Source organism: Gigantopelta aegis, chromosome 4 (assembly GCF_016097555.1).
Source record: "Gigantopelta aegis isolate Gae_Host chromosome 4, Gae_host_genome, whole genome shotgun sequence".
Taxonomy (NCBI): domain Eukaryota; kingdom Metazoa; phylum Mollusca; class Gastropoda; order Neomphalida; family Peltospiridae; genus Gigantopelta; species Gigantopelta aegis.
This window is the reverse complement of record NC_054702.1, coordinates 61,526,972-61,554,320: the sequence shown is the minus strand read 5'-3', so window position 1 is coordinate 61,554,320 and position 27,349 is coordinate 61,526,972. Positions and strand designations below refer to the sequence as shown.

At 36.8% G+C, this 27,349-nt stretch overlaps 1 protein-coding gene across 1 annotated transcript; it reads left to right on the top strand.

Moving 5' to 3' along the window:
* Positions 1-4,301: 4,301 nt before the first annotated feature.
* On the top strand, positions 4,302-26,706 carry LOC121369933 (glutamate receptor ionotropic, kainate 2-like). The gene is made up of 7 exons (XM_041495016.1): positions 4,302-4,430; positions 5,133-5,285; positions 5,529-5,702; positions 11,518-11,827; positions 12,508-12,695; positions 14,223-14,488; positions 26,583-26,706. The coding sequence occupies exons 1-7, from the start codon at positions 4,302-4,304 to the stop codon at positions 26,704-26,706; spliced, it is 1,344 nt and encodes a 447-aa protein (XP_041350950.1).
* Positions 26,707-27,349: the final 643 nt, after the last annotated feature.

Below are 27,349 nucleotides of genomic sequence, written 5' to 3'. Positions count from 1 at the left end.
ACGGAGTATGTCCACCTTGACGCGTCCGTTGGCTGCCATGGAAGATGACGCATGCGAAGTCAAGATCTGTTCTCGGCATCAGTTTGCTCTGTGTCTTTAAATTTCGGATGAAATGACTAACGTTAATTCGCGTCAACGTTACAAGTAGCAAACATTTCGTTCCCTGGTTTAATGGAATGTGATTTTGTTTCGATTGACTTGAATGTGATTTTTACCATTTGATTTGCTTTCTGAATAAATAGTGAAACCCCTAAAATGTATTTAGTACGTTAACATGTAATGTTTCTTTTCTCTACAGCTAACGAACCAGTGAATATAGCAATTTTACCGTTTGAGTATAGGCTTGTGGATTTTGTATGCACCTTTGCCTGCCTTGGGGCAATATACCCGGAAAAAGACAACCCTGTTGTCCGTGACTTTCTCCCATACTTTCATTTTAAACAAATACACCTACTGAAACTGATAGGTGTACAACTATTTGTAGGTTAATTGCACCAACTGAATTGCATGGACTGAAATTGCAACAATAAGTCTACATTGTTAACAAGTTGCACACGCTTAGATTAGCTGTTGACATTAAAAATAGCATCCCACAGTACGTTGGAAGTGTTGCTTTTTTTCTTCTTCTTTTTTTTCTTGTTTTGGGGTGGGAGGTGGACTTGTATTTAGTTTATTTTTGTTTTGTGGTTTCTGGGCTTTTTTAACCGACCTCCAGAATGTTTGTTTTTACAAAAACACCCCCATACAACTTGAATTTTTTTTTTCAGCATCATAAAAATGCGCGAGGATGGCTTTCTCGACAATTTGGATGCAAAATACTCAACCAGACGAACCTGCACCACAAACAAACATTCGACAAAACCCACACAAATGGTTGACATTCAGGGCGCCTTCTATGTTGTGGCAATTGGTCTTGGGTTATCATTGGTGTGTTTGATATTCGAAGTTTTGTTGTCCAGACATCCAGCTAGGGTCCATTAAAAAGCACAAGTGGCTCTCTTCCAGAGAAAGTCTACAACGGTCGTACAGACATGTTCACGATACAACTCAAAATGAAAATATCAAAATGTTGGGGGGGGGGGGGGGGATAACTCTCCAAGAAATAAGGATATGTATTTCACCATGGGGGAAAAAAGAAAACAAACAAACAAAACGCCCCAACCCACCTACAAATATGGTAGAAGTTGTTGGTGGGCCTATCGACTGTCGATTTTAGTTCGTACAGTGGATGTTCAGTAACTTCATAATGATATAGCATTTTTGACATTATATTTTGTATACTGCATGATTTTGAAAGAAAGCCTTTTACCATAATTAAACTTTTATTTTCAACAGACAATGTAATAATCTGGCATTGTGCAAATCGTCGGTATCTCTTGTTCCATACCTTTCCCGATATTCGACTTTCAAAAGTTGAACTTTTTATAATCACCTGAAATCGGCGTGTGAGAGTAACAGTAGGCGCAAACACGAGATGGGATGAGATATTCTGTTTATTAACTTCTTTCTGATTGCTAACTCAGCGTGTGAGAGTAACAGTAGGCTAAACGACGAGATAAGATATTCTATTGGGAGGTCGATGAATCCAAGTAATGCGGGTTCATTTGACGTAACACAACTAATGTTCCACATTCTTTCATTGTTCAATACTATATACATAGTTTGACATCCAATAGCCGATGTATTTTTCGTGCTGGGGTGTCGTTAAACATCTATTCTATTCCATTCAATACTATATATGACAAATAGATTAAACGTATATATAATTCTATTGATGACGAACATTGTACTGAGCAAAGACAAGCATATTTAAGAAACATACTGAGTATACTGCATTTCTACTTCTTGGTCGTACGTCCTCGTACAGACCAATTGGAACAAGACAAAAGGGGTTATTACAGAGTCGTGAGTGTATACAGCCACTGCCAAGCACAATCTCTAGTATAGGGCACAAGCCAGATTTTTATCTCTATTGGTACAGAGTAGGACTAAAAACATACATTTTCATTATCTAATGGGGCTAGTTATACTTTGGGGGCACATATAAAAATATAGTGGCTAAAATTGAAATACATGCAATAAATTTGTTCCGTTGTTTTGTTGTTGTTTTTCGTTGTTGTTGTTGCTCGCTTTTATGTTCACACTTCAAACCAGTGACCCCCCCCCCCCCACCCCCCCTCTCTCTCTCTCTCTCTCTCTCTCTCTCTCTCTCTCTCTCTCTCTCTCTCTCTCTCTCTCTCTCTCTCTCTCTCTCTCTCTCTCTCTCTCCTTTCTGTCAGTTTCCTCCAACTCTATCTTCTTAGCTGTCAATACCATCTCAACGTCCTCCACGGGTGCAGTCTCTGTGTACTTTCCTGAACCCACCTCGCATCCTCGTCCTCTGCCGCTAATGAACCTGGTCTGACTCACGACACTAACTAACGACCGCCGGTAACTACTTAACACTCTTCAAAGTGATCAGACTAAGCCCATAGCTAACAACTGATGGGGATGACAGGTGTGTGGTACAGGAAGCCAGAAGAGACAAGCACCTGTCGCAGTTGGAGATACAAGGAATGGGATGTGGAGGTGGACAACGAAAGAAGTTGAAAGATAGGAGTTGCCAGATCGGGAAGAAATGAGATGGAATTCAAAGGAATAGGGGGGATAAAAACAAAAACAAAAAACAAACAAAACGTGCGAAACGTAAACTGTTCCGAAATGCAACAAAGACAAAATGTTATTCAGCACACACACAAGTACATATCTTCCGTTCTAAAACGGAGTTTCAAAAATTCTGGAACTATAAAACTGACCTTTTTAAACATTTAAACTATATGTATTTACTTTACAATGGAATACTGTTATCTAAGTCGTAACATCTTTATTAGATTTGCACAGATAGTAACGATGGGTCATTAAATCAATATACGATATCAAAAAGGTACTTTTTCCAATTAAATTTGTCTGGTCACATCTTGAAAAACAAAAATGAAAATTCCACCAAAAATCGTTTGGACCCTGTTTTAAGAACAGCTGAACTGGAGTGATCAACGATATGCTTAAAAACAAACATTCCATCTCAGGTGTGTGACTGAGCTTGGGGTGTATGGTCATTATTCTCACATATTTGCATGTACTAATACTGATGTCAGAACTAACTCTTGATGATCTGCCTGTCAGACATGACAAACTAGCATATTCTGAATGGTACGTGGGCTTGCGTAGAAGACAGTTGGATTGAAAATAAACACTATAAAACAATTTCGACACTTTATGGCCGCTTTGAGCCCCGCCAAATCGACATATTTATTCTGCACTCGTGACGTGGCGCAGTGTAAATACGGTATACTACACTACTGAACAGTTTTATATTAATATTCATTCTACATCCGGAATTTGGCATAAACCGTGGTCGTGCGGATGCCATGAAGTAAATCATTTACTAAAAAAGCGATATTACTCACAGCGATTTGTTTGACAGCCAGTGCAGTAGAAAAAATATCCAGTTTACGACTGGTGCGTACAATATAGTTTTCTAACATTTATAGAACTCGCTTATATTTCGAGTCATATTTTAAAATGTTTTAATGCTGTTCAGATTTCTTTCAGTCTTTAATATATTATTTATATCCACGTCGACAAGCGTAAAAGGTATATCACTTACACACAACGACTTTTCCATGGACTATTTGGCAATTATTGGAGTTGTGAGAAAACTGAAATGGACCAATGTCGTGTTTATGTACGATTCAGCGGCAGGTTAGATTCCAATTAATACTATTCTGTTTTTCTTCATGAAATTAATTAGATTGTATGCCTATATATGCGCGCGCGCGCGTGTGTGTGTGTCTCTCTCTCTCTGTGTGTGTGTGTGTGTGTGTGTGTGTGTGTGTGTGTGTGTGTGTGTGTGTGTGTGTATGGGAACTGATGTAGGTGGCGTAATTTTTTGTTTATCACTGACTACACATATATCAATTAAACATTTTCAAATAAAAACACGTGTGTCTTTATTACGATTTTTATATTTATTTAATATATCGATTTTATTATTATTTTGTTTTTGTTTTTGCATAAACATTTTAATTATGTTAAAAAAATACCCACCCAACTAGACTATAATAAATGCATATTTAGTTCAAGTAAATGGTGTATATAACTATAAATTAACAAATATTAAAATAATAGTGTGTTTTAAAAACAATATTAAATTATGAAAATGCAAAAAGTGTGTTATCAAAGAAAGATTCAAATGCAATAATAAGTGGGGTTTTTCAGAGTTCGCTATAGTTCAGCTGACCATGTTGATGTCAGACCAAAATATGACCTACATGTTAGTGACGCCTGGACAAAACCCTGTGGATATGCAAAATCTCATCACTGGCAGATTGGCTGAAAATTACTTTGTCGTCAGTTCATCGGTCGACACCTTGACCACAGTTCTTTATGGGGTAACATACTAGCAAGAATTTTGCATGTAGTGTTTGATAAACTCATAAGACTATTAATATTGTAGTGTTGTACCGTAACTGTGCTGTGGTGTCGTGTTTCCACTGTTAGGATATTATGTTATTATATTGTCCCCCAGAACACAATTTGGTAATCTAAAGGCTAGTATTATTTTGTTATATTGTCCCCCAGAACACAATTTGGTAATCTAAAGGCTAGTATTATTTTATTATAGTGTCCCCCAGAACACAATTTGGTAATCTAAAGGCTAGTATTATTTTGTTATATTGTCCCCCAGAACACAATTTGGTAATCTGAAGGCTAGTATTATTTTGTTATATTGTCCCCCAGAACACAATTTGGTAATCTAAAGGCTAGTATTATTTTGTTCCATGTGGGGTTTTTCACATATTTGAGGCCCAACGTTTATCGTATTATACAACTTATGCACACAGTAATATCACCCATGCAATACGTTTGTACGCTAAAATAATGATCTACTCTGTCAGAATCTCATTGGTCTTCGATTGTCCTTCTCTGTATGTCTGTCTGTCTCTCTCTCTCTCTCTCTCTCTCTCTCTCTCTCTCTCTCTCTCTCTCTCTCTCTCTCTCTCTCTCTCTCTCTCTCTCTCTCTCTCTCTATCTAGCTGTGTGTGTGTGTATGTGTTTCTGTGTCTGCTTTCTCATATCGTCTTTAATTCCAGGTTTCAGATATGGATGACAGAGTATATGGACTGCGTCATTATTCTAAGTGGCTGATATTTAGTAAAACGCAAAACATACATCACCTAACAGATCTTAAGATTGACAATGTGGCTGCATTGGTTCCAGTCAAGTCACAACTTAGCCTGCAAAAGGTACGTCAACTTGGGGATAGATCGCTACTTCCGTATTTGTTTAGAAAACATAAATGACCACGATGCAAGGACATGCTATTTATTTAGCAAATGCCAAATCGCATTCAGTACGACATAGAATACACTACTCTGATTTTGTCTTAACAATTAGTATTTATCACATTTGTCATTTTGCCAATGGGGAGTGTGTCCTATGTTATATTTTTACAGATTTCCTACATATGATTATTTTTTATTTATAAGGAGGAATCACAGGTTAAATATGATATTATGACTCTCCTGTGGAAGCCTGGTGGAAGACAGTTCTCTAAAGTCGGCCACATCTCCAAACACGCCGAGACTATCCTGAAAGCAGACGTGTTTCCCAATTCACGTTTTGGATTTAATCAGCAGCATCTACTAGTTGCAACAAACGTGGTACTAATAAACATTTTCTATCGTCAAAGCAATAAAGTGAGAAATATACCCGAAATCAAATCTGTACAAGATATGTAAACAAAATTACAAATGTTGCCTATAATGATAGGTCTCTCTCTCTCTCTCTCTCTCTCTCTCTCTCTCTCTCTCTCTCTCTCTCTCTCTCTCTCTCTCTCTCTCTCTCTCTCTCTCTCTCTCTCTCTCTCTCTCTCTCTCTCTCTCTCTCTCTCTCTCTCTCTCTCTCTCTCTCTCTCTCTCTCATCAAATAGTCCTGCAGCAGAGGCTGAAAAAGGGTCTTAGTGTTTGAGTAACCGGAACCGGAAGTATAACATTTGTCACTGTGGCTGAAATTAATCTCTAGGTTGTATAGTTCATGAAAATATAAGATGACATTTTCTAAAGTTGATGCGCACAAAATTGTGACAGTTTTTTCACAATGATCATCATCAAAACTGTATATCCTCAGAACTACAGCACTTAGAAATGTGATACTAGTGTCAAGACAGATCTTTATGGGTTCAGTGAGTTCATTAAAACTATTTGTAATAATGTCAGATATTGTGTTGAATGGTTGAATAAAAGGACGGTAATTAGTATAGGAAAATCTAAAAATATTTGTAACATGACTTAGAAAAAGATAATTTTATGTCAAATGTTACTTTTAGATTGTTGATAAGTTTAGTTAGCATGTTTAAAAAAAATATATATATATATATATCTGCTAATTGTAAATAATTGTATAAAATAATAGATCAAGATACCGACATATGTCATACTATCAATGGTTCCTCAGTAAAAAAAAACCCACATTGTTGTAATTATACACCTATCAGTATCCACACACACCTAACGACTAAAGCCTGAACAAATAAATGAATGGATGAATTAGTGAGTGAGTATATGTGTGAATGGATGAATGAATGAATATAATATATTAAAACGTCAGCACATAAAAACCTTGAGGGTTGTTCACAAAACGACCTTAGTGTGTTGTACATAATGCATAGTACAGAGTACATACTACTGTCCTCAGATTCACTCTCAACTGACAGGGTGGGACGTAGCTCAGTGGTAAAGCGCTCGCCTGATGCGTGGTCGGTTTTGGATCGATCCCCGTCGGTGGGCTCATTGGACTATTTTTCGTTCCAGCCAGTGCACCAAGACTGGTATAACAAAGGCTGTGGGATGGTGCATATAAAAGATCCTTTGCAACTAATGGAAACATGCAGCGGGTTTCCTCTCTAAGACTGTATGTTAAAATTACCAAATGTTTGACATCCAACAGCCAATGATTTATAAATCAATGTGCTTCAGTGATGTTGTTGAACAAAACAGACTTTAACTCAACTGACATAACTTGTGTTGGTGGATCTATACATGCAACAACATATCTGGTGCATGCCTTGGATACATCTGCATGCTGCTGTGCATGGTTGTCTAATGTCAAGATATGAACACTTTGAAGTCTTTAAAAATGGTCGACTGGTGCACACCAGGATGTTCAGCAATTTTGGATCAATTAATGCAGTCTCTTTTGGTAAACCCTACCCATAAAGTGTTTTCTCGAAATCAAACTTGGTGGAATCGTCATTCACGGGCATCGTGTTTATCGCTATCTCAGTTGGTATCAGTAGAGTCTGCACAATGTGTATTCGTCTTCCACTGGTGGCCATTTCAAGACGCTCTTCTTATAGGCAATGTCTCACTGAATATTGTTTAACAATACGCAGTCAGCGATACTGAATAAGGCCAAACAACCTGGTAGCTACCATTTGTATTCCTAAAACAATATTTCTTGTGTTCCCAGGTTGGAAACGACTAAAACGGTTAAAACTGTATAAACTTTCTTCATTATTATGTAGTATACTTAGTGTTTCCCATGACCCTAGAAAGAGTTCATAGAGTTATACGCAGGATACAGATCTGATATTACAATGCTGCATATGCTTTAGCTGGTCATATATAGCAGGTGCTGGTTTATACCAGGTGTGACTGGAATATGTTATTTCATTGCATGTGAGGAGATATACAAGTATGTTCTTTACTCTAACTATACTCGTATTGCGATAATACAGACGCAATACCAAAACATCACTATTTATTACAATGTGTTGTGTTCACTTTCTTGAAGTACAGTTTGCATGTAGCACAATTCTGGTGTCAGCCTAATTCGTGTTTGAATATATTGACTTCACAACTGCCATCTTTTGTAATATTTACTTGTCTTTTCCCATTCAACACTGAAACACACCATCTTCGTGCCGTTTAGACTGATACCTAGACATTTGACCATGCATTTGTAAAGATTGCGAGGTTTGCCTAATATTATAATTGGAGTGAACGAAATATTATTATATCTCCTCATATATGGAAATAGTATATGCCAGTTTTAACTGGTTTACATCAGCGCATGCTAAGTTGTACGCAATACAGTATCATTATTTGACTGTGACACGGAAAATGTTCAATTTAATGATGGAGAAAGTTAACCAGTTGCAGTTGTTTGCAAACTTGGGAAGAAGGGATATTGTTTCAGGAAGAAAAGTTGGCGGCCACCAAATGTTGGGTCCCCGTATGAAAATGCATATTGCGTTTCGCTGAACAATCTTCAATATTAGATTGCCAGTAAGACATTCCGTGGTAAATTGCATTTCCACAAAGTTTTCAAATTTAGTTCACTGACAAATCATGCACATAAATGAAATGTATAATGATTCCACTTTCTGAAACAAACATAGTATTCAGTTCATTATTATAATTGCTTAGTAGAAACATGACAAACCATATGTATCACAAAAACGTGTTATGGTTTTGTAAGGATAGCATCTCGTCAGTCACATGCTTTTGTCCTACCAGATACACTAGAAACTTAAGCAGTGTTAAAAGTGAAAAATATTTCATCCAAAACTGATCTTAATGCAGAATAGTGAAAGGGCTGTAAAAAAAAATCATATCTTTCAAGCTGAGATAGTAATTACAATGTCAGTAAACTCTGTGAAATAAACGTGGTCTGTAAACGTCCCATATGTCTTCTTGACAAGATGAATCAATGTTTTATAATTTTTAGAAAGATAAATATTTCCCATTTAATATGTGATAGTCCACACCATTATTTGTTAATTAATTTTTAAAATGTTTCTCTTACACTGTGAGAATTATTGATCAAATGTCCCATAAGTCGCAAGATATCACCACACCCAAACGTGAGTTTGGAAATGCTGCCAAGAGTGGCTTTGAAAATAGAAATATTTTATGGGTATGTGGTACCCATGCTAATGAACCAGGTTTGATGTTACACATAATTGCTGAACAACCTGACACGAAAGTAACTGCCCAGTTATTGTGATTCAAAGTGGTCATGCTTTGACAACGGATAACCATGCACAACATCAGCCAATACATAAACCGAATGATTATGTTCTGTGTGAAGATAATAGTGAGATGAAGCCGCCAGTGTGTCAGATGATAACTAGTATGCGGATATGAGGACGGTAGTATGCATAGCACTGTGTACTCAATTTATATATTACCCTCAGTGGTGTTCGTGTTATTGGTTTATTAACAATACATTCATTCATTATTCATTCATTCATCCATTTATTATTCATTCATTCGTTGTTTGTGAGTGCTAATAGCTCTAAAATGACAACAATCCGTACTCAATGAGCAATCAATTGATCAATGGTATAGCATATATACCTCATCTTGATTTATCATTTTAGACTAACAGTTATCATTTTAGGTTACATTCTGTTGTAGTATTGTTCCAAACATGTCAGTTAAACTTATTAATCATTAAAATGTAATATTTAACATAAAAGGTGTCGTCCCAACACAAATTATTAGATTTTCATGTCAAAAACTCCGCCATTTTCATCAGCCATTCTAACTGTTTGACAACCAAGTATCTGGCAGTATAACAAACCATTCTGATGAACTTATTGACTCCATAAACATCCGTTTTGACACCAAGGTTCTAAGTGATATAGAATTTTATTGATGGACTGGCAGCCATTTTGGTAATGACCTCCATCTTGTTCGCCCCAGCTTTAGAAAATGTCATCTTATATTTTCATGAACTCAGCACCCCAGAGCTTAATTTCCACCATGGTGACAAATGCTATACTTCCAACCCTGGTACACTTCACTTTTGGGTGCCTCTCTTGTAGGACTAAAATGGCCGTAGTTTTTATAATTTTATTTTTTATATATATATTTTTTTGCCTTGATATAATATGAAATTGCATTCCAGTGGGAACCATTCGTTTCCGTACATACAAACCAGAGTGGAGTAGTAACGTACGCCGGGTATTCAATCGATGTATTGGAAATATTGTCCAAGTATTTGAATTTTACGTGAGTATTCTTTAAATAGATAAATAAATACGCACACGTATATATATATATATATATATATATATATATATATATATAGAGAGAGAGAGAGAGAGAGAGAGAGAGAGAGAGAGAGAGAGAGAGAGAGAGAGAGAGAGAGAGAGAGAGAGAGAGAGAGAGAGAGAGAGAGAGAGAGACAGACAGACAGACAGAGAGAGAGAGACACACACACACACACACAGACAGACAGACAGACAGACTGACAGAGAGGTTATTACCAGAGATAGGTTATTACCAGAGTGATTTTCGGTATCGTCAATATCAAATATTAGGAATTAAAATTGTATTGTTCCTAATATATTTTCTCGAGCACCGACGGGTTTCGAGCCAACGGGATTCAACTCTACGTGTGTGCGTGCGTGCGTGCGTGCGTTCATTATCCGTGAACACTGGCGTGATGTAAACAAAGGTAGATAAATAAGTAGCTTTTGGCGTCGCGCATTTTTTAAATTTAAAACTTTGAATATATTGCTATTTTAACAACATTTAACCTATAAGTCTACAATTGTAACTGCATGTGACAAACATCCATATAGTAATCAGTGTGAAACATTACAATTACAGTTCTCACACGTTATAGATAATTCCATATTCAGCAGGTTTATCGGTTGTGCGTTCCATCCAATAATTTTGAATTAATAAATATATATTATTGGTAGTAAATCTTAAGCATTTTACTTGCATTTCAAGACATCGTGTTTTTAACCTTTTACGACATGGCTGATTATGTATCCTCTATATTATACACGAGTTTTCACCTGTTAAAAATTACACTTTGACAGACAGTGCATACTTCTTTCTTTTTTCAACTTTACAGATATAATATGACGAGGCCAGCGGACGGAGAATGGGGACGAGAGTTGAACGGAAGTTGGACTGGACTGGTAGGGATGTTGATTAGAAAGGTACACGTGCTTATACCAAACAGAATTAAACACCATAACCCAATAAAACCAAAATCCTAATATAACAGGCGCGGGTTCAAGTGGTGGGTGCTGTGGGGTGAAACGCCTCACGTAATTTCCAAGCAACTGTAAAATCAACTATTGAACGGATGAATATAAAAAAAATTCAGTATGGAATATGTTATATATTGGTGAACTGAGTGTTTCTCGGAAAGAATGCCTATATTATGTACTTTGCTTCCTCCCTTGAAAATCCTGCGCCACCCATCTACAATGTAAAATCTAATAAAATTATCTTATTCTAACATAAATCACTTTCGTACGAAAATTCCAAACAGGGATTTTTTATTTTAAAAAAATGCATTTATCAGGATTTGAATTTTACTTGTTAGTCTAAGCATAATCACATTTGCCATGATGAATTTTACTTGTATTAAAGTGATCTCTGTCTTAACCTTTCCTTGTGGGAAATTTTCGTACAGTGTTATATTATTCTGACATGCTTTCCATTTCAGGATGTGGATATGGTAGCGGCGCCTCTCTCGCGTGTGTTTGATAGAGAGCAAGTGGTCGACTTCACACAGGCCTTTTATGAAGAGACTTCGCGTTTTGTATACAAGAAACCAGGTCCTCTGGAAGACAAATGGTGGACATACCTTGCTCCTTTGACATGGGACGTGTATTTGTGTCTGCTAGCTGTTTTCCTGGCTGTTTGTGTGATCGCTCTTGTCATTGACCAAATCCATCCTAAAAGTACAACCAAAAGACATTTTATTGGAAGACTTCATGTTATTTGGGGCTTTCTCAGCAACCTTCTACGGCAAGGTAGATAACTCTATTTTGGTGTCATCTTTCTAAATATGACAACAGTGTCAAGAGACCACACTTATTTCTATGTAGCGTCAGTGGCTATAGCATTTGTCGTTAATATCAGTTGGCCCGAAGATTTTATACACCTTTGCCTGCCTGGGGACAACTCAAAAGGACAATCTCTGTTGTCTAGATCTTTCTCCCAGGATATTGGATTAAACACACACACCCAGTAAACCTGGCCGAAGTACATCCATTTTACATTATAAGTATTGCATTTGCATGGGCTTGAATTACCACCAAAAATTCATCGATGTTAAAAGATTAAACATTTACAAACTACACGCTCTCCCGTCATCTTCAGTCTAATAGTTGTCACTACTATACTATACTATACTATACTACACTACACTACACTACACTACACTACACTACACTACACTACACTACACTACACTACACTACACTACACTACACTACACTACACTATACTATACTATACTTTAAAAAATCGCTTGCTGCTAATCGAAAACAGTAGCAAATGGTGTGGCGGCAACGGGTATCCTCTATCGTTATCTGTGTGGCCTTAACCATATGTTAAACGCACATATTGTTTTTCATATTAATATTACAAAACTTCAGGACTACTAGTCTGTTTGTTTTAGAAAATCCAAGACCACCGTTGTATCTGTCAGCTAGAGTTATTGGAGGTTCCTGGCTGTTTTTCACGATTATCATGGCAGCAGTGTACAGTGGAAACCTGATTGCCTTTCTCACAGTAAATAAAGACAAAATTCCGTTCAAGTCTGTAGAGGATCTGGTGGCACAAACACAATACAAGTGGGGCGTTCCTGGAGGTATATCAGGGCTAACCCTGATCAAGGTAAAACGATCACTATTATTCTGTACTGTTAGTGTAGTAGTAGTAGTAGTAGTAGTTATAGTTATAGTAGTAGTAGTAGTAGTAGTAGTAGTAGTAGTAGTAGTAGTACCGTAGTAGTAGTTATAGTGGTGGTAGTAGTAGTAGTCGTCGTGATGGTTGTGGTGATTGTAGTTGTGTTGGTGGTGATGTTAGCTTTGGTTATGGTAATGATACAAGTTGTGGTGATGTTAGTTGTGGTGGTGGTGATTATACAAGTTGTGTTGATGGTATTAGCTGTGGTGGTGTCGTGGTGGTGATGGTACTAGTTGTGGTGGTAATGGTACTAATTGTAGTGGTGTAGTACGGTACGACCGTACTTAGCCTGATATAAGTGGGGTGGAAGAATGAAAATAATCAGGGGACAGTTAGAGAGGGTCTTCTACAGGCAGAAGAAAGGGGCTCTAGTAACTGTTTTCATAATTTTCAGTTCTACTGAGTACGGCACTATAGTAGCAGCAGAGGCATTAATATGAACATGGCAGAAATAGCAGATGTAGTGGTAGTACTAGTAGTACTAGTAGTAGTAGTAGTAGTAGCATAAGGAGAAGTAGCAACAGTAATAGTGTTGGTGGTGGTGGTAGTAGTAGTAGTAGTAGTAGTAGTAGTAGTAGTAGTAGTAGTAGTAGTAGTAGTAGTAGTAAACATTTAAAAACAATAAAGTATCGTGAATGAATGAATGAATGTTTAACGACACCAAAGTACAAAATAAATTGGCTGTTGGGTATCAAAGTTAAGTACATGAATGACTTGATATAAATATTTTTAAAATCATCATACAAATTAAAAGTGTAAAGAGCTGTGCAAAAATATAAAAGTATCGTAAAGTATCGTAAATATGGCGTACTGAGATAGCGCCCCTTGTAGTAGAATACCATACTTAAAACCATTACCTATAGTCCGTCCCATCCTCTTATAAAGATGTTTTTTGTGTATAATTTTAGTTTGGTTTGACGTAAGAAAAACAATAAACGTGTTTTGGACATAATAAAAAAAAAACCCGACAATTTTTATGTGTGATTAAAAAAATATTCGATTCAGAAATAAATAAAACTGTAATGCATACCATAGTAAGAATGTGAAGCTTGCAGTGTTATGGTCGCCATTTTGTTTCATGGACTGGTATAGTTTTAATGAGATAACTCTGATTATTTTCTTGCTGCTCGTTCTGTAGTGAAATTAATCAAATAGAGTTATATCGAATCAGTCCATAAAAACAAAATGGCGGCCATAACCCTGAAAACATCGTTTTTTTTACTATGGTATGTATTTCTAAACCGATTTTTTAAATTATCATTAACAATATCGTTGTTGTTTTTTCATCTTCAAAATATTTTAACTTTTTTTCTTACGTCAAACCAAACTGAAATTATTTAAATAAAAACGTATTCATCCAAATGAATATTCAGCTATTCTGCTTTCCTTTTTTTAATTTGTTTCTTCCTACTTAATTTTTTTTTTTTTTATTATTTACAAATTCTATTTTTCTAGACATCGAATCAATCAGAAAACAAAAGAATATGGAAAGGTATTGCCACATTTGTCAAGACAGACCCGGATGTGCTTTCACATTCTTTGGGCGTGCACGTCAACAAAGTACTAGCTGGCCATTACGCTTTCCTGTTGGGAGAATATTCCACGTCTTACTACTTCTCAAACAACTGTGACGTCACCACAATCCCAGATTATACACACCGAGGTAGATTCTGCTTCGCACTTCCCGACAACTCTCCATATACTAGCAAGTTTTCAGAAGGGTAAGATCGCCTGGGTATGATAGCCTACCTACAGACCACAATTATTTACACCACACACAAATATGTGTGCATCTGTGTATCTGAGTGTGTGCGTGTGTTATTACCAGTGTGTGTTTCGGTATCGTCAATATCATACATTAGGATTAAAAATTGTATTAAGGGAGCCTCTGGCGAGCATAACACATTATTTGTATTCCTAATATATGATATTGACGATACCGCAACACACGAGTGTAATAATTTCTTTATCATATAATCTCAAGCTTAATACGTGTTTTTTGTAAACTGTACACACAACTTTAACTCCAGTCCGCCATTACTAGATATTCTAGATATCTGGCGCGGTGCCTTTTTGAATGGAAATGACGTCAAACTGAAAAGACGTCATTTTGAGTGTCCTTACATCAAAATAAACTAGTGCATAATTTGTATCTGTTTTGGTTTTTTAATGCTGGACAACTTTCAGTGTAAAATTCTAATGTCAATAAACCTAGTGCCGTGACCTCGATTAATTAAGTCTAATTTGCAAAGTTATCAAATTCTTAACTCTTGCGCGTACTGTAACCTCACCGTGGTGCAGGGGTGAAACATTGTCATTGAGAATGGCTAATAAAGTACTACTCCCCTTTTGGTGTACTTCGTTTGCCGTGAGGTGCAACTCGTGAAGATGGATGATGGTATCCTGGTGATTGAGTTGGAGCATACCTGCGGGTATGACTTCTGTCAATACATCACTATAGCCCGGAATTCACAAAGACGGGTGGTTAGGATGGCATACAACCCATTGTTGTGTTACATTACCCAAGAACAAACATTGTTTGAATGAACATTTGTATTTGTTGCTCTTGAGGCGGTGGCTAGGTGAATCAGTTGATTTATTGTTTCTTATTGCCTGAGTATATCAACCATGTATGCTTGGCATGATTGTCTGGTGGTTATCCGCAGCTAAGTGCCGCCTTCTTGGACTCTGTGGTGGGTGGGAGACGTAATGGATGAATTGTATGAGACAAACTATGGCTACAAACAACTCAATATCCATTGATGGGACCCCGAAAAGGGTCCACACTGAAGTTTCGGACATTTCATCATCGAAATTAAGGAGTGGGTCATTGTTGGTCGAATGTATGAGGTTGACTATCTTGTTCGATTTGAAACGTTTTGTTGGGAGGCTTTCATCCATAATCAGTACATGGTTTCAGTTGGGGTTTTTTATTGGGAGAAAACTTACAATATCACGTAGAAGTATGAGATTTTAAACGACCTCCATGGCTGGAGCTTAGAGGTCGACTTCCTGTTTTTATTTCCCAATTTTTAAAAGATACATATTTTAAAGTTCGGGTTGGGGTGACTGTGTCCGACATTCACCCACAGGAGATGGATGTGCCTCAAGGTAGTATCCTGTCTCTAACTTTATTTTCTGTGAAACATCTGGTGTGGATTTCTCGCTATATAGCGACGATTTTCAGATTTGCTATAGATCGTCCAATTATGAGTATCATTGAAAGTAAGTTGCAGCTTTGTTTGAATAAACTTCATCAATGGGCAACTGACAATGGCTTTAGATTATCAAAGTCAAAAACGGTTTATATGCATATCTGCTAGAAAAGAGGTCTCCACTTAGATCAACGGTTGTTTTTGGACAAAAATCCAATTCTATTTGTGGAGGAGATGGAATGGGGAGACGGAATGGGGAGCAGACCTTGACTATGGATCCATTGTGTATGGGTCAGCACGCAAGCTTTACTTGCCGATGCTAGACGCTGTACACAAACAGGGACTTAGACTTTGTCTTGGTGCATTTAGAACATCTCCTGTAGAGAGCTTGTACGTTGATGCACAGATTAGATCATTACCAAAACATGCTAGATGTGATGCGGTGTTTGATAACAAATATATGAAGTTGTTTCAAGCAAAGCCGAATGCTATCCATACATTTGGTCTTCGCATTAAGCGGGGTTTTTTTGGGAGGTTTTTTTGTGTTTTTTGTTGTTGTCTTTTTGTTGCTTTGAAACATTGATTTAACAGACACTTTGGAAACTCCTTTATATTTTTTTACCACCTTGGTGTATTACACCACCTAAAATTGTGTTTGATCTGGCGCAAGACCGTACAGATGATGTTGTGTATAAGCAGGTTTTCATGGAGATTCAAGACAGATACCGTGATTACATTCCTGTGTATACAGACGGATCACGGGATGGGACTTCTGTGGCCTTTGCCACAGTTTTTCATTTATCATTTCCATGAGACTGCCTGACTCGGCATCAATCATGGATCATTCCTTAATAGGGATGGTGATACGAAAGTGTGTCTTTTTATTCATTGCCAATAACGACATTGTATTGTGTTGGGTGCCCAGCCATGTTGGCATCAGAGGTAATGAAAGGGCAGATTCTGCTGCCAAGTCTGCTTTGGATTTGCCTCATGCCAGGGTTGGTGTACCGTATACTGATTTTAAGCATAGTATCAACCAATTTTTCTTTTCGATTTGGTAACATAATTGGGATGATGCGGTTGCGAACAAGTTTCATGTTATCAAGCCAGTCTTGGAAGAGTGCAGGAAGGATGAAATATTCTTGTGTCGTGCTCGCATCGGTCATACTTAGTTGACCCAGTCATTTATTTTGAAGAAAGATCCTCCACCTCAATGTGAGCACTGTGCCCTGACTCTGTGCCACATTTTGGTGGAGTGTAAGCATCTGAGAGAAACTAGAAACGATATAATTGGCCAACGTAATGTCATGGAATCATTTCAATTCCATCCAGACTTTTATTCTAAATTATAATATTATCTATCTGTGATATTTGTATTTTTGCACAGTTCTTTACACTTTGTTTTTATTTGATTATTGACATTTTATATTGATGTTGATCATCAATTCATGTTTTGACTTTACTTTAGTTTGACACCCAATAGCCGATGTATTTTTCGTGCTGGGGTGTCGTCAAACATTAATTCATTCATTCAAATTCTTAAAGTATGTGATCTGAAATATACGACATATTTTGATTGCACAGAAAATGTAAGATATTATATGAGATATAATATAACGCATAGTAAGATTAAAGGTTCATTCCCGAGTTTGCTGCATTGTAAAATATTTCTGACTAATTTCTACGATTAAACATACATATTAAATATATGTTCTTGTTCAGAATATCAGTGTCTGTATATTCAATGTGTTTCTGGTCGTCTTAATATTTGTAAGAAGCCCAAACTGGATTTGTTTTCAAATACTTTCGTACGTACGAAAAAACTATATTTTAGGAAATAAAATGCAATTTACGCTAGTACAAATATTAGAACGATCAGAAACACATTTAATATACAGCCATTGATATGTTATGCAGGAAAATATATTTGATATGTAATTACAATCGTTAAAGTCTTTGTTAGTCGATAACATCTTTAACAAATGCAGCAAACTGAGGAATGTCCCTTTAATCAGGCATTTTATTGCAATATGTAAATAGAAGCATAGAGTTCTGAAGACCTTTAGTGGAGTTGCACTTGGAAACACATCATCATAACAGTATTGATTAGTGTATACCTGCCAATGTAATGTTAGGAATGACATCAATAAAATGTCAATGTCATATTTAGTCAATAGCGTGTATGACCTCCACTGGCATTGATAACTGTCTGGCACCTGCTACCCATGGAACGAATTAATGTCTGGACTACTTGCTGTGGAATTACAGTCCACTCTTCCTGCAGTGGAATTACAGTCCACTCTTCCTGCAGTGCCTGGACAAGTTTTGTAATGTTTGTGGTTCAGGTTGACGTCGTCTCACACGTCGATCCAGTTTATCAAATAGTTGTCCAATTGGGAGCATATCCGGAGATCTTTAAGGCCAGGGCAGCACTACCACTTTGTTTTGGTTGAAGAATGCTGTAACAACCTGTGCTGTATGTGGTCGAGCATTTTCGTGCTTAAAATAACGTGTGGCTGCAGAATTTCGTTGCAATATCTGTTCGCATTTAAGTTGCCTGGAATATGTACTGGGTTTGTCCAAGCGGTGTGACAAATGGCTGCCCACATCATGACACTGCCACCACCGAATCTGTCGACTTATTTCACACAGACATCACGCTGTATACCCTCACTATTTCGTCGGCTCGACGAAGCATGAATCGTGATTCATCGCTAAAGGCAACTTTTCTCCATTGTTTTACACACCAAAGAAGCCGTTGTCGATGATGTTCCTGTTTTAGTGATATTCTTCTGGCAGGCCTTCTTGTCTAATACCAGCTTCCCGTAGACGGATTCTCACAGTTTGATTGGAAATTCTGCGCAGTCCAGGTATGGTGTTTGTTGTAGAGGAAATTGTTAAGAACCTATGTCGTAAATATCGCAACCGTATGTACCTGTCTTGCACCACCATCGTCACACGTGGTCTACCGGATCTGGGGCGATCACGTGATGTTCCAGTGTGCTGGCATATGTCCCAAAGTCTCGATATAGTGCTCAGTGTCACATTATGTACAGAGCGATCCTTTAACATACTTATGTAGGCATTGCGATCCTTTAACATACCAAGGACCTTTGTTATCAAGCAGCCTTTTAATTGGTTAACATAAGATGCTGCGTTTTGCTGACCACCAAGGTGTCCTCCGTCGATTTGTATTAGACATAATAGCATGTAGCTAATATTTGCATTTTTGCAGCGAAGATAAATTAAGAGTGTCACAATACACCGACCTCACGATACGATACGCATCACGATACCTGATTCACGATGTTTTCCTCGTAAAACAAGTTTCATAGACATATTGACATAATCAGGTGCATATTCTCTGTCCACTTTACTATGTACATCTCAGTACAAATTGGTATTGCTAGATCGATACGAAATTAAAATATGAATCCATATACAATCAAGGGTGTCGTGTATCGTATCGTCAGCAGTAATGTCGTCATACATCATTGCATCAGTGTATCGTGATACCACAAATATATAAATGCTATTTTATGGTTTGTTTTCGAGTATGATTTTTATGACAACGAGTGATGTGTGAAAATACGGTGTTCACACATCACGAGTTGACATAAAAATCGTACTCGACAAAAAACCATGAAATGGTCTATATATTATCAATCTAATTAAAATTAGCTCCACTATTGCATGTGGATCTAAAGACAGCCAGTTGGAGCTCATGTCCACCAATCAAAACCTTACTTGCAGAATCCTGCCAGTGATTTAAAAATAATTTGAAAACATTCCGAATTATCCTGAGGGTATACGACATGTTTCGTGTGAATTACGAATGCCTTAAAACATGTTTTATTTTATAAAATAAATAATTTGTAATGTAAAACTGAAGACTGATTTAGTTTTTTTTAATTTTATAAATAAATAAATAATTTTAATGTAAAATTGAAAACTGATAACCCACCCCGTACGTATTGGTATGGTTCACTGTACTGCGGCCACTAAAATAGACTCGCCCGATATTTTTAGAATTTGTATGCTCCCAAATAACGTTATAAAAGGCGAAGTGTGATTGGTCAATATTTAAATTATTATTTACAGACGAAATGTTACCTGGACATTGGGGACTACGCAGTGTTGTTAGTTTTAAATCACTGGCAGGATTCTGCAAGTAAGGTTTTGATTGGTGGACATGAGCTCCAACTGGCTGTCTTTAGATCCACATGTAATAGTGGAGCTAATTTTAATTAGATTGATATATTATATACATCTTTCCTAATTTGTGACAATATCTTTCGCTTTTTGTTAATATTTTTTCGCTTTTCCTATCGAAAACACGTAACGCCATAATACATTTCTTCTGATGGAACTTTTCCAGAAAATTTACTTGACCATAGACTTTTAAAAACAAATTTGAATAAAAATTATCTTTATTTAATTATTAAATTAACATTTATTTTATAATACTGCTGTCCAAACATACTTGACAAAGCGATCCTAAAAAAAACACCCACAAAAACAAAATGAATCGAACGTCGTTAAAAATTTAACTTACATTCAATTACAGGACATTGTATCATCATTATTTAGCTTCGTATTCAATTCTTTTTAGATATTTTTACGCAATTGCACTTCATATCTCTTTTAATAGGTACAGTTGTTTAAATTATATTTTTTTAATTTTCAAATACGATAAGATGCACTGATAATCATGAAACTCAAATATGAAGAAACGAGACAAAGGCAGATAATTTAATCATGAACTTTTACCAAAAAAAAGTAAATACGATTTGTATATTTTCATTCTAGCTAAAATACAGTAAAACTATGACTTTTCACTGGATATCACTTTTATCGTTTCCGTAGATCTACATATTTCATTGCTTTGTATATAATACAGATTTGTATATTGTATGTGTGTTTTATTACCAGAGTGTGTTTCGGTATCGTCAATATCATATTAGGAATAATAGATTATATTTATTCCTAATATATGATATTGACCATACCGGAACACGCGAGTGCAATGATCTCTTTATCATATAATCTCAAGTTTAATCAAACGTATTTTTGTAAACTATATACAAAACTTTAATTCCAGTCAGCCATTACTCAATATTCAAATGACATATGAATATGTGATGCGGTATCTTGTTGAATGGAAATAACGTCAAACTTCAATGACGTCATTTTGCATATCCTTGCTTAAAAAAAAGAAAAAAAAAAGCTAGTACTAGTCCAGGGCCAGGGCCCGTATTTTCGAAGACATCATAGCTACGATATGTCGTAAATCCGTCGTGACTGCGGCAAACGTCCTAGCATATTTTCGAAATTGTAACTCGTAAGAAATGTGTGTGCGTGTGTGTGTGTGTGTGTGTGTGTGTGTGTGTGTGTGTGTGTGTGTGTGTGTGTAAAGATTTACAATGCATCATTACATTACTGACGTACAAAATATGGATGAGCTTACATGTCTAAATTACTACTAGTTTCAATACATATATCCAGAAATCACATCATATAGCATCAAAAACATTCGGAACAAGACATGTTTTCTGGTTGTGACGTTGACTCGAAGTGACGTTAGTTAGCACATTCAAAATACAAGTAGTCACTCTCTCGTTAGAGGGTGAACGAACTTGATTTGAGCCATGGGGATAAGTCTGCACTCAGAGGTTAAACATTTAGTTGTATTGACAGAGTATGTCCACCTTGGTTGCCATGAAAGATGACACATGCGAAGTCATGATCTGTTCTCGGCATCACTTTGCGTTGTGAGGCCAGACTGGGAATCGCCCACCCCTCAAAACGATTATGGGGTGAACTTACCATTTGACGATTGTGTGCAAGTCTTTAAATTTTGCATCAACATTACAATTAGCAAACATTTCGTTCCCTGATTGATTCGAATGTGAATTTTTTTCGATTGACTTGAATGCGAATTTTACCATTTGATTTGATTTCTGAATAAGTAGTGAAACCCCTAAAATCTATTTAATATTTTTCACATTTCTTTTTTCTACAAATAACGAACCAGTAAATATAGCACTTTTTATCAATTGGCTTGTGGATTTTGTATGCACTTTTGCCTGCCTTGGGGCAATATATCCTGATAAATACAACCCTGTTGTTCGTGTCTTTCTCTCACGCGTTTATTTTAAACAAATGCACCTACAACTGATATTTTTACACATCTGCATGGGCTGAAATCTACGTTGCTAACAAGTTGAACGCGTTTTTCTAACTGCATGCTTAGCTGTTGAAATAAAAAAAATGGCATCCTCCCAAAGTACGTTGGAAGTGTCTCTTTTTTTTCTTCAATTTCTTTTTTTTGGGGGGAGGGGATGGGGAGGGGGGCTTATTAGGGTTGTTTAATGTGTAATGTTTTTTGGTTGTTTGTTTTTGTTTTTGTTTTTTTTTGGCTTTTTTAACCGACCTCCAGGAAGAAATAAAATTTAAAAAACACTCCCATACAACTTGAATTATACTCTCTTTTTTTACAGGATGATAAAAATGCGCGCGAGTGGTTTTCTCGACAATTTGGATGCAAAATACTCAACCAGACGTACCTGCACCACAAACACATATTCGACAAAACCCACACAAATGGTTGACGTTCAGGGCGCCTTCTACGTTGTGGCAATTGGTATTGGATTATCATTGGTGTGTTTGATATTCGAAGTTTTGTTGTCCAGAAATCCAGCTAGAGTTCATTAAAAATCACAAGTGGCCCTCGCTGTCCGCGGACTACAACGCTATGGACAATTCAGTATATGGATCTCTCTCTTCCAGAGAAAGTCTACAATTGTCGTGCAGACATGTCCACGATACAACTCGAAATGAAAATATCAAAATGTTGTGGGGACAACTCTCCAAGACGTAAGGATATGGGGGAAAAAGTAGAAGAAGAAGAAGATGTTTCCGACTAATAAAATATTTTTACGATTAAGCTTACATATTAAATATAGTTTCTTGTTTAGAATACCAGTGTCTGTATATTCAATGTGTTTCTGGTCGTCTTAATATTTGTAAGAAGCCGAAACTGGATTTTGTCTTAAAATAATTTCCTACGTACGAACAAAAAACCCATATTTTAGGAAATAAAATGAAATTTAACCTAGAACACATATTAGAACGATCAGAAACACGTTTAGCCACTAATATTTTATGCAGGAAAATATGTTTGATATGTAATTGCAATCGTTAAAAAGTCTACGTTAGTCAATAACATCTTAAAAAGTGCAACAAACTCAGGAATGTCCCTTTAAACTTTTATGTTATTAACAGACACTGTAATAATCTGGCATTGTGTAAACCGTCAGTATCTCGTTTCATACCTTTCACGATATTCGACTTGTTATAATCACCTGAAATCAGCGTGTGAGAGTAACAGTAGACTAAACGACGAGATGAGGTATTCTGGTCGATGAATTCAAGTAATGCGGGTTCATTTTGCGAAACACAACTCATGTTCCACATTCTGTTATTGTTCAATGTTACCTTCAATACTATATACATAGTTTGACGTCCAATAGCCGATGTATTTTTCGTGCTGGGGTGTCGTTAAACATATATTCTATTCCATTCAGTACTATATATGACAAATACTGGAATATACTGCATTTCTACTTCATGATCGTACGTCCTCGTGCAGTCCAATTGGAACAAGACAAAAGGGGTTAATACAGAGTCGTGAGTGTATACAGCCACTGCCAAGCACTAAAATTGAAATACATACAATAAATTGGTTCCGTTGTTTTGTTGTTTCACACTTCAAACCAGTGTCCCAATGATGAGGCAGTGGATCTCTCTCTCTCTCTCTCTCTCTCTCTCTCTCTCTCTCTCTCTCTCTCTCTCTCTCTCTCTCTGCTTCCACCCTTTCTGTCAGTTTCCTCCAACTCTGTTTTGTTGTTGTTTTTCGTTGTTGTTGCTTGCTTTTATTTTCACATTTCAAACCCGTGTCACAATGATAAGGCAGTGCATCCATCTCTCTCTCTCTCTCTCTCTCTCTCTCTCTCTCTCTCTCTCTCTCTCTCTCTCTCTCTCTCTCTCTCTCTCTCTCTCTCTGGTTTGACCCACGCCACTAACTAACGACCGCCAGTAACTACTGAACACTCTTCAAAGTGAACAGACTAAGGTGTGTGGCACAGAAAGTCACAAGAGATAAGCACCTGTCGCAGTTGGAGATACAGGGACTGGGATGTGGAGGTGGACGACGAAAGAAGTTAAAAGATAGGAGGAGTTGCCAAATCGGGAAGAAATGAGATGGAATTCAAAGGAGTAAAAGGAAAGGGGGGAGGGGGAAGAAAACAAACAAAGAAACAAAAACAACGTGCGAAACGTAAACTGTTCAGAAATGCAACAAAGACAAAAGGTCATCCAGCACACACACAAGTACATATCTTCCGTCCTAAAACGGAGTTTCAAAAATTCTGGAACTATAAAACTGACCTTTTTAAACATTTAAACTACATGTATTTACTTTACAATGGAATACAGGTATCTAAGTCGTTACGTCTTTATTAGATTTGCACAGATAGTAATGATGGGTGATTAAATCAATATAAGATATTAAAAAGGTACTTTCTCCAATTAACATTTTCTGGTCACAGCTTGAAATACTCCATGAATAGGTAAAAAACTAAAATTAAAATTCCACCAAACATTTGCTCCATTGTAAGATGTTTCCAACTAATAAAATGTTTCTACGACTAAACTTACATACTAAATATATTTTCTTGTTTAGAATATCATTGTCTGTATATTCAATATGTTTCTGATCGTCTTAATATTTGTAAGAAGCCCAAACTGGATTTTGTCTTTAAATAATTTCGTACGTACGAAAAAATATATTTTAGGAAATAAAATGAAATTTAACCTAGTACAAATATTAGAACGATCAGAAACACGTTTAATATACAGCCACTAATACTTTTGAAAAAAAAATATATTTGATATGTAATTACAATCGTTAAAAAAATCTCTATTAGTAGATAACATTTTTAAAATTACAGCAAGCTCAGGAATGTCCCTTTAAGAACAGCTTCACTGGAATGATCCACGATATTCTTAAAAACAACCATTCCATCGCAGGTGTGTGTGAGAGAGAGACTGAGCTTGGGGTGTATGGTCATTATTCCCACGTATTTGCATGTACTAATACTGATGTCAGAAATAACTCTTGATGACCTGCCTGTCAGACATGACAAATTAACATATTCTGAAGGGTACGTTGGCTTGCGTAGAAGACAGTTTGATTGAAAATAAACAACATAACACACTTTGTGGCCGCTTTTCGTCTCTTTTTTTTCAGCAAATATAGTATATATGTGTGTTTTATCAAATATAAGACATCAATGAGCATTCGCCAATCGTATGACGAATATGTGTAACGTGCCAATTTATGTTCTAGTGGGATATAACACAAATCGATATAAGCCCATATACTTTGAAATCAAGGATGTCAATCTTCCACGGATTCGCGGATTTCCGACATTTTTGTGGTCATTTGGACCAATTTTGAGATCAGTGCAAATCCGGTTTAAACATTTGGGGGGTGGGGTGGGAGGTGGTGACCCTTTCTATCGGTACCGCTGTGTAGATTCCAGAATTCTAAATAACGTGATTGTGATGTGTTTTAAAATAAATCTTCAGCTGAGTTTTTGGCAACTGGTGTAAAACGGAAACACGAGTCTCGAACCATACTCTTCGTTTGACAACAATCGGAACCAGATTAGTTAGTGAGGAAATAGCCGACATGTTGATTAGATGGATGTCGGTCGTCGGAATCGTCCGAAGTCTTTTAAGTTTTGTTTCAAGACTACGGTTTCACAGGAAGTTGTCATTGCGCAAGCGCATTTATGAGATCCTGGATCCCGCGTGCTTCAAACTAAAACTCCAAACACAAATTATTTGTGAACAGTGTTTCTGCCAGAATTTGTTTTTGGCGTATGGCGCTATGGAAATGAATGCAACAACAGTCAATAGGAGGTATGGTGGGCCTACCCTAGAATGAAAATGGGTTACGGTTAGGGTTAAGAAAAGCATACAGTAATGATAAGAGTAATTAATTTTGTGAACAAATTAACTTTAAAAAAATTAAATTTGGGTATGGCGTCATACCCGTTTTACCCTCTGGCAGAAACCCTTGTGAATCATGATTTATCTCTTTAGGGTGTATACTACCAAATCAAATTCCATAGACGACAATAGTAATAGATGTGGCTTAAATGCCTGCCTGCAACGTATCGATCGACATAAACGCCACGGATATAAATACTACCACGCCTCACACTTAAAGTGAATCAGAAAAAAATGGGGGTCAAGCTGCTCATTTCTGAGATAACGGGTAGCATCTATGTCTAGCCTAGTTCCGCACAAAATTTGAGTACCTTTTTTTACAGGTACCTCATACATGTTCCAAGCACAAGGCTACTTTACACAGTGGTACCAGATGAAATAAAATTGCATACATTTTTAGCCCAAATGAAACTATTTATTTTTACAACCAACACACTCACATTTATCACCAATCACAGGACTTGTGGTGTTCACTTCTCTGTCAAAAGTTCGGTGCACCTCGAACTTTGACCCAGCCGGACGTTACTTGGTTTAGTACTACCTTTAGCGCTGTTACTTTGTGTCTGGATTTTCGTGAATACAGAATGGCAAAGGTAGTGAACCGCGAGAGTGAAGATAAAGTAAAAGTAATTGACAGTGGAGCAAAAGACAAATTCAAGTGGCCGTGGAGGAACAATGCCGAACCAAACAACATAAACGTAGAGTAAAACTTAAATTGACAAACTACTAAATATCGGCAAATCAAAGTGTACAAGTTGCACCAAATGCCGTTAGTGCTACATATGGTCTATCACCCAAGTTGGGTAGGTAATTTAGCTTCATAATAATTGTGGCTCAGTATCACTCTGGGAGCACTTATTTTATAAAAATTTCCGGGGATGGGGGGGGGGGGGGGGCTTATAGCGCGCCCCTGGACCCCAGCTGGATTATTACGGATTTCTTCTCTCGCTGCGCTCAAATAATGTTTCTTCACTTTTTTTTACATTTCCTGTTCATATCCCTGTTTGAACAATGTGGGTATAAAAGTGGCCTTATTGTAAATAAAGTTTAGTTCATCCCCGCCAAATTCACATATTTAGTCTGCACTCGTGACGTTGCGCAGTGTAAATACGGTATAATGCACTACTGAACAGTTTTATATTAATAGCCATTCAACATCCGGAACTCTGCATACACTGTGGTCGCGCGGACGCCATGAAGTAAATAGTTTCGTAAAAAAGCAATATTACTCACAGGCGATTTGTTTGACAGCCAGTGCAGTTGCAAAAAAGATCCAGATGCAATTCTTCATTAAAATGTTTGTTCTCGTGGTTATAATTGGTGTGTACAATATAGTTTTCTAACATTCAT